The sequence below is a fragment of the Dipteris shenzhenensis genome, chromosome 33, assembly GCF_047967505.1.
Source record: "Dipteris shenzhenensis isolate YYH24624 ecotype China chromosome 33, Dip_SZ_1.0, whole genome shotgun sequence".
Classification (NCBI taxonomy): Eukaryota; Viridiplantae; Streptophyta; class Polypodiopsida; order Gleicheniales; family Dipteridaceae; genus Dipteris; species Dipteris shenzhenensis.
The window spans coordinates 1218548-1227685 of record NC_141628.1 but is presented as its reverse complement, the minus strand read 5'-3'; the positions used below and the strand labels follow the sequence as shown (position 1 = coordinate 1227685).

The following is a 9138-nucleotide window of genomic DNA, read 5'->3' as shown; positions in this document are numbered from 1 at the left end:
ATTTTCCTAAACTGGTAATAACAAAGAGTTTCAGCTAGGAAAAGGTTTTTATTTTTTATTGGAGTTGGAAAATTTTTAGCTCTCCTAGCCCTTGAGTGGCTTGAAGTAATAGTATGTTTGTCATGCACACATGCTTGCACATGTTTATCTTATCTTCAGATCCTAGTCTCCCCAGTAGCTGCGCCAAATGTTGGCTCTTTCCCATGGCTTCTGCAGGAAGAGCAGGGTATTCTCAGTATGCAAGGTTCCGAGGTTTTTGTCACCTATAGATATATCGAGGTTGTCGTTTGTAGTATACGTGTAGCTTGGGACCTCGAGTCATATTCCAATGAGAGACATAGGCTTAAGTGTGGTAAGCAAACATAGTGCATGCATGTGTAAAAGGAACATGTATCATCATGGTTGAGATAATGAATGCTTTTGCCTTCATTGGGGGTTGAGGGGTTTAGGAGGAGTTTAAGGGTTAGAGGGAAGTTCAAGGTTTAGAAGGAGGTTCCAAGGTTCAAGAGGAGGTCCAAGGTTTAGAAGGAGGTTCCAAGGTTTAGAGAGAGGTTCCAGAATTTAGAAGGAGGTTCCAGAGTTTAGGAGGTTCCTGAGTTTAGAAGAGGTCCTAGGATTAGAAGGAGGATCCAAGGTTCAGGGTAGAGTACATGGTGGAGAACTTGTCTCCCTCGTAAATCATGGAGGTTAAGGATTGAGGAACTAAGTGTTTAGGGGGAGCATAGGAGTGGGAGAGGAAGAAGGTGTAAGAGCATGGGGGAAAGAAGAGAGAGGAGGGAGGAGGAGGAGGAGGAGGAGGAGGAGGAGGGAGAAGGAGGACGAGGACGAGGACGAGGAGGAGGGAGGAGGAGGAGGAGGAGGAGGGACGAGGAGAAGGGAGGAGGGAGGAGGGAGGAGGAGAGGGAGAGGATGGGTTACAAGGTTGGAGGAGAGGGGAGGAAGAGTTGCAAGGTTAGGACATGCTTTTGGACATGGAGTGCAAGAAAGCATGGACACTTGAGACAATTGCTTGGAATACCAAAGTAGAACTCAACACAATGACCCAAAGAATGTAGGCTTCATTCCATTATGGGGTATTTATACAAGTTGGAGAGATTCTCTCTCTCCATGTAGGAAATGTAAGACATTCTCTCTCTGCATGTAGAACTTGCATATAGAAGTTGCAAGTTGCATGTCGTAGTTGCATGTAGAACTTGCATGTAGGAGTTGCATGTAGAACTTGCATGTAGAACATGCAAGTTGGATTTCTAAGAGGGATTATTCCTAGCCTTATGCAAGTACAAGAGGAGCTTTGCCGCTACTCTACACACACATTATGTACTACCTAAGTCCATGTTGGCATAGAGACAACATATAGTAGTTGTTGATGATCCATATGAAACATAACCTTGTTGCCAAGTAGATAGTGCCTAAACTTATATAATGCATATACCATTTCAAGTTCTTCTCTTTCAATGGACTACATAATTCTTATCATGTTTGGACAGAATCCTACTTGCATAGTACACTAGTTTGAACCACTTGTCTTTCTTTTATTGCGTAAAAAAGGCATCAATAGCCACATCTGCTACATTCACAAAAACATCAAGGGGTAATGTCCAATCAGGTGGCTGGAGTATAGGTGCTATGACCAGCACCTTTTGATATCAAAGTCTTCTTGTTGCTGCTCTCTTTCCCATACATTACTTCTGATAAATGCCTCAAAAACCTACAATGCTGTTTGATTTAACCATCAAATCTTTGCAAGTGTTTGATCGTCTTTGAAGGGTTTGGCTTTTGAATCACTGAGGATTTCTTGGGATCAATTTCCATCCCTTCTTCTGAGATGATATGTCCCAAAAGAACTCCTCTTTTATTGGAAAATGCACATTTAGTAGGGTTGAGGCTGAGCCTTAGCCATTCTACATTTCTCAAACCATAATCTAAGCTGATTAAGGTGCTCATGTCTTTTTCCAATAACTGAAAAAAATCATTTAGAAATACTCTCATGAAAGTTGTTAATATTTTTCAAATACTTCCTATATGTACCTTTGGAAAGTTGGTGGTGCATTCTTGAGTCCAAATGTCATTACATTAAATGCACTCAGTCAACAAAATGCTATTTTGTCCTTGTCTTTTGGAGCCATTCTAATCTAATTAAAGCCATTGAAACCAGCTAGGAAACTGTAGATTTTATGGCTTGCAATAGCATCTAGGACTGAGTCACAAAATGGTAGTGGGAATGGATCACTAATTGTGGTGGCATTCAATTTTCTATAATCCACACATATTCTCAGTTTGCCATTCTTTTTTGAAACAATGACAATCAGTGACAACCATGTCACATGATCCAATATGAATGCAACTTTGAAAAGTTCATCCAGATCCCCTTTTACTTATCTGGCACAATTGGGGTTCATTCTATACCTCTGCTGGAATAACGGAGTTGCATCCTTCCTCAGGTTGATCCTATGTTGCTAGAATGTAGGATCTACCCCTTTCATATTTGTATAATGCAATGCAAACACATCTTTGAATTCAATCAACAATTGTCTGAGGTGTTCTTTGAATGGATCTTGAAGCCCAGTGCTTACAAGTACTCTTGGGGGGTGCACTACTAAGAAACCCTAGGTATCACATGCATTCAAGGGGTATTTAAAAAAACCCTCAACCAAAATTTTTGCCCCAATAACATCACCCCTCTTTACTTATGAACTAACCGATTTTTTTCTAAACTTGAATTAAAATACCCCTCTTGTCATTCTAATTCTATTAAATTGTTTCCAAAAGTGGAGTTAAAATACCCCCTTTTGAAAGCACGTGGTACATTAAAAGTTTGGGAGGTGAACCCCCTGAGCAAGTACTCTTTTTGGGTCATTAGGGTCTCCAAGATTCATCTCCTCTAAATCATACTCTTTTACTCTTGCACTTCTTTTCATATGTTCTTCAAAGTGTTGCTCTACCTCAATGATGGCCTACATATGTGTTTTGTGATTTTCCTCCAATGCAATATCCTCATTGTCTGACTCATTTGCATCATTTTGTTGTGTAGTGACAGAATCTGTATACGACTTTTGTCTAATTCTATGTGCCTTTGTAGTTTCCACAGTTGGATTAGAATTTTATGGTTTTCCTTCTATACTGATTACTTCACAATGCTTTTGATATCCACCTCAAATAGAGTGTTTTTTTTTAGTACATTCCAATGGGTTTCCTTAAACATGATTCTATTTGATCCAGGTGATGTCCTAACTACCATGCCTCTAATAGGTTTCTCTATTGGTGGGAGAATCTATTCCAATCTACCTCAGTGTTGTAACTATAGCATATGCTCAGGCCAATATAGTGCACACTTGATTGTTCATGATTTTTATGGACTAGTATATCCATCTATGTACAAAAATAAATCCTTCCTTGAGAGATGAGGAATGGTGGTGGAGGTCGTTGAACGGAAAAAGTTGTGGTAAAGGGGGTGGAGATAATATATGGAAAATGGAGGAGATGGTGGACAAAAAGTGGAGCTGGCAAAGTAAAGGCCAACAAAGAAAACGGTGGAAATGGTAAATGGTGGATGCAAACTGGAGGTGGAGGGGTGGAGATAGATGTAAAGAGTGGAGGCGGCGAAGAGGAGAAGGTACAACAATCAAACAAGCAAGACAGCTCTCAAGACACCTTTGGCCCCACAATCAAGACCAAGGACAACTCACACAAATTCAGCCTATCAAGATGTGGGAGGCCTTACACCATACATGAGATTAGCCGTATTCCAATCTTGATGGTAGGGCAAATTGCAAGAGTTTTCAAAAGTTGTGCGCAAATTTTGGGAAACTCTCTTCTTTCGTAAAGAAACAAGTGGAATGACATTAGCACAAAAGTTTTTCAACCTAATGACTTGATACTAACATATTATATCTGACAGATTTTAGACCTTACATGTTGATAATACGAACATCTATTTATTTATGCCTGTGCAAAGGGAATTCATCCACTTCTAGAAGAGGGAAAAGTTTGAAATATCTTCACCATTCACACAATTTTAGTAGAAGAGAGGCATCAGGCCTCAATAACAAAATGTGTTATAAATCTGAACACCTCGTCACAAAATATTATATACCTAGATGAATCCAAGAACATTCCCAATATCATCCTCTAAAAACACAACATAGTGCAGTTTCAATCTCGAGATAGTCACTCATTAGATTGAAAACCATAAACTCCAGCACGCATAGCAGGAACTAGCTACTATGACATCCCCACTGACATCATCAACGCCCAACAATGGGTGTAGACCATAGTATGAAAGTATGCTCTCACACATACAAATCCACACAACCCACACCTACTTGAGCAACCCTTTATACAAGTCTTCGTACTGAGTTTCTGTCGGCATGAGAGCACATACAAATCCACACAACCCACACATACTTGAGCATCCATTTATACAAGTCTTCGTACTGAGTTTCTGTCGGCACTCCGGAGGTGAAGGGTAAACTCAGCCATGACGAAGGCTAGCACTAAAGGAGAAGGCTAACACCTCGTCAAAAAATATTAACATAAAGAAATGTATATTTAACCTTCAATTAGAATATCTTCAAGAGTACACTGATGCTCAAATGTTGCATAGGATCCAAAAAGTTTGCTATCAAGACAACAAGTTATAATACAACCTTCTAATTTCAAGAAAAAAATTTAATTGATTCCACTTCATGCGAAGGGATGGCATGCACTCACAAGGTACCTATTTGCCATGTGAAGTGATAGGTGACTAGGTCGATCAAAAGCATACAAATGAAGGAATAAGCATTCAAATGAAATGGAGAATTAGTGATACAAATATAAAGTGACATGGAAGGTCAGACAAGGTGCAGGGGGAGGGGAGGGGAGGGGAGGGGAGGGGTACAGTAAAAGAGGCAAAGTGTTGCTGCTGTGTATTCTGCAGCCTGCAGCCCCTCAACCCGAGTATGACAGACGTAAGAAAAAGTTTAGGGGAGTAATAAGTAGGGGCAGGTAGTAGGAGGGCTTGTAAAAGGTAAGAAGAGTTTCAAGCACTAGGCAAGGGCAATGGCGACCAGGACAGATGCAAGGCAAAGCAAGGGGGTACTTTTCCACCATCTAGATGAAAAGTATCATCACTGCATTTAGCACACTTGAGCACACTACACATTTCGTACAGCTTTTATATCTACTCAGTCAAAACTGTCGGGCATGTGTGCTTGCCTCATACATATAACTATGAGCCACACTTCGTCTCCAGGACCAGAAACCCACATTGGTCAATCCAAAGACATTTCTGGACATTACGTAGAACACTGGTTGAAAAAGTTGGCAGAAAGTTTTACCGGCAAAATGGCAGTACCCCAATATATTCATTGCAAGGCAACTCTGGAAGAGTCATGCAATTCTAAGCAGCCCACTGCATCCCACATAAAGCAAGCAAAATTTTTAAGTTGCGAAAAACCACTGCTTAGCAAGTCAAGGATTTAATGAGACAAAGTTGAAGGCATGCCCAAATGCTGTCATTTTGAAGCTGGTTGAGAGCGTTGTCATCTTCAAGATGCTTGAGGGCGTTGTCAAACATTAGATACACATCTCTCGTTGCTTGGTGCACTAACCATTATCAGCAGTAAGTTGATCGTCCCAGCTTCCGGGTATTCGTGGTTCTATAGATGTGTCATGGCTGGTACTTTTGCTTAAGAGCAAAAGGATATAATAAAATGGCTATCAGCACAAGGACTTAAAAGATTGGTACTAAGAAATTGACAAATTAAAGCACCCAGATCAATCTCTACAGAATTGACAAATGCAGAGGGGTGGCTACTGCTGAGAAACCAAAATGTGTAATCCACCCTGCTCCATGCCACCCAGATTCTTGATGGAATAGAACCTCCACCAAACTTGGGTGGTCAAGATTATGCTTTTTAGAGCATTATGCATGGTGTAGAAGCTCCACCAAGCTTGGATGGTGAAGGTATAATTAAGTTCTTTGGAGAGCATTGCATTCTCTCAAATTCCCCACAAAGCTCTTTAAGTTCTTTTCATTTACACCAGATTGACAACGAAAACACAAACAAATGTGCGCACATACACTTAGATGAGTGCACCCACCCACAGATACAACAAAGAAACTGACAAATTTAAGCACCCAGATCAATCTCCACAGAAGTAACAAATGCAGAGGGGTGGCTACTGCTGAGAAACCAAAATGCCTAATGCACCCTCTGCTGCATGCCACCCAGAATCTTGATGGCATACAAGCTCGACCAAGCTTGGATGGTCAAGATAAAACTCTTGAGAGCATTGAATGCTCTCCCCGCATTGGAACGCTTTCACCACCCAGATTCTGGATGGTGTAGAAGCTCCACCAAATCTCCACAGAAGTAACAAATGCAGAGGGGTGGCTACTGATGAGAAACCAAAATGCCTAATGCGCCCTGCTGCATGCCACCCAGAATCTTGATGGCATAGAAGCTCGACCAAGCTTGGATGGTCAAGATTAAGCTCTTGAGAGCATTGAATGCTCTCCCCACATTGATACGCTTTCACCACCCAGATTCTGGATGGTGTAGAAGCTCCACCAAAGCTTCGATGGTGAAGGTATAATTAAGCTCATTGGAGCACTACAGGCCATCCATAATTACCCACAAAGCTCTTAAGTTCTTTTCATTTATACATTTACACGTGCAATACCAGATTGACAACAAAACACACAAACAAATGTGGACACATGTGCTTAGGTACGCACGCGGACACACACAATTACTGCTACAATCAAACATTTTCTGTTCCAGTAACATTCTCAGCAACAAATACCACCCTCATAGGCTCAACAAAATCAAAGATGACAGCCTCCAATTACTGATACTGTTGCATATGCAGAAAAATGCTTTCATAAAAAGTTTCCATCCTCGTTCAATTAAACCCAAAGATTTAAGATCTCGGTTTCTCCTTCTTTTCCTTGAAAAGAGCAAGCAATGACACCCCTGAAACCTTCACAACCTTGAACCTGACTCCAGGAATATCACCAACAGCATGCCCTTTTCGCCCAAAACCGGCAATCAACACTTCATCCTGGCCAGACAAAGGGAAAGACAAGAGCACTCAAAACATTGCAGCAAGACGTCTTCGAGCTTTTGCTCTAGAGCTTGAGAAAACCAAAATAAAATTGAGGCTGTACTGATCAGGAAAACCATACTTAAAATCTGCAAGAGAGCCTGCTAAACAGCTTTATCAAGTTTTACAGAAAACAACACTCACATTTTCTTCAATGTAGTTGAGGCAACCATCATTTGGCACAAATGCGGCAATTTTCTTCCCATTTTTTATAAGCTGCACCCTAGCACACTTTCGAATAGCAGAATTGGGTTGCTTTGCCTCAATCCCTCTGCAGAAACCACAGGCACAAATCACAGACGTCACCTCCACCAAATGATAATGCAAAAACTGGACATTTTTAAGCTTGAAATGCTCAGTAATAACCCACATAGACCTGATCTCAATAACCCAGACGAAATGAAATTTCCTAACTTGCAAATGTGGTGCAGGTTAGTCCTGAGTTTTGGTAGGCTGGTTGGGATAACGCGATGCTTAGTACTATAAAGTTGAAGGTAGACTGTGGCTCAGTTTATACGGACTAGTTTAAGTGCATGTTAGAGCCACCTAATTAGTGGTAGGCCAAAGAAGTTAAATTTGAAATCGATTTTCAACACTTAGCTCAACCACATCAATGTTCCTGATACATAGTGCGAAATTTGAGGACACTCCCTTAGTTGACGATTCAAGCTCCAAAAACGGCCCAACGAAAAGAACATCGCAATGAACGACGCTATCAAGCAAGATTCGTATGAACAGGACTTCAAAAACACTCTTCTTGAACATATATCTAAACGACAAACAACTGCCGTTAGCGACGTAGCTACAGAAGCGATATTGCGATCCCTAATGAAATATTACTTACAGGTACAGCGATGCTTACATTTTCTCTAAAACAATGCCTTTAGCGTGGGACGATCCAGCGAAGGGTTTCTTCCACTCGTTTCCCAGATGGCTCTTCTTGTACGATTTGTCGGCCCACAACTGAGCGCGCCGGTGATTCTTGAGCTTACGCCCGGCGCCCATACCACGCGTTTTCCTGAAAATCGAAAAGGGAAGAGACAAGAAGTGTTATTGGGAAACCAAAATCGAAAGGGGGATTAACAGAAGAGATAGGAAGGGGAGGAACGGACCCCATGGCTGCTGCTGGAGGATGCGGGACGAGCAAGCAGAGAGCTTGAGAATGATGATGGGAACAGAGCACAAGGAAAAACCCTAAAACTCTGTCGTCCCCCAGAAAGACCCTCTTCTCACACTTTCCAGCTTTTATTTAAACCCTAGCCCTACTCCCACTATTTTACCGTTCCCCTTTCTCTCCTAACCTCACCTTGGTTTACTATCTTAGCAAATCTCATCTTTTTTGGCCTTCCCCATCGGAGGGAGTCCGGACAGCCTTAGGCTGGTTTCTCACACGGACGGTTAAGGCAGCGTGAAGAGGCATTCAGCTTTCATGGCACAACGTCATTGGTGGAACTTCTTGTCCATTGTTGGATTTTTTTCCATCCGTTGGCCTAAGCAGGCCGCCCAAGGTGCGGACAACCAAAAAGTACTCTAAGTTTCGAGCCCCATCTTCTCTCTCATCCAATCCCGTTCGTGGAATTTGCTCTGATGTCTGCCCGTGTGTGAAATACCACACTGCCCAAATGTGTTTTTCATTAGTGGGCGGCGAACGTGTGTGAAACCAACCTTATTGAAGATGAGAAAGGAAAAATAGGTCCTTTTTTTAAGACATTTCTTTTTGGCCTGCCGTCTGGGTAGCCTTAGCAATCGTTCTCATTTTGTAAAGCAAAAATTCATAATTTTTAGGATTAATTTGCTTCTAAAATATGTGTTATGCTTTGATTAGTTACCGTCAAGTGGGAGTTAAGTGCACTAATGGCTTTGAGACGAGTTTAGCAGTCAGCATTCAAGACTTAGGGCCCCTCGTTTTTATTGCCATTCCGTCTCTCTCTCCATTCACTAGCTCCTTTGTTTTACATTTTGGGTAAGCCTTATGAATGACAAAAGTCATTCATTTCTTTCACTTGTTTTTTTAGGCATTTCTTTTTATTTTAAGGTGATTGGTCCACG

General features: G+C 41.5%; 1 protein-coding gene across 1 annotated transcript; it reads right to left on the bottom strand.

The window, feature by feature from the left end:
• Positions 1–6808: 6808 nt before the first annotated feature.
• LOC147879520 (small ribosomal subunit protein uS12) lies at positions 6809–8338 on the bottom strand. Its single transcript, XM_087371704.1, has 4 exons — positions 8202–8338; positions 7952–8107; positions 7234–7360; positions 6809–7047 (listed from the first exon to the last, which is right to left on the bottom strand). The coding sequence occupies exons 1-4, from the start codon at positions 8204–8206 to the stop codon at positions 6907–6909; spliced, it is 429 nt and encodes a 142-aa protein (XP_087227830.1). The 5' UTR covers positions 8207–8338; the 3' UTR covers positions 6809–6906.
• Between the last annotated feature and the right edge of the window lie 800 nt (positions 8339–9138).

Coding starts and splice junctions, on each gene's coding strand:
- LOC147879520 (XM_087371704.1), bottom strand. Junction 7,361..7,951: donor GGCATTGTTTTAGAGAAAAT/GTAAGCATCGCT, acceptor TGGTTTCTGCAG/AGGGATTGAGGCAAAGCAAC. Junction 7,048..7,233: donor TCAACTACATTGAAGAAAAT/GTGAGTGTTGTT, acceptor TTGTCTGGCCAG/GATGAAGTGTTGATTGCCGG.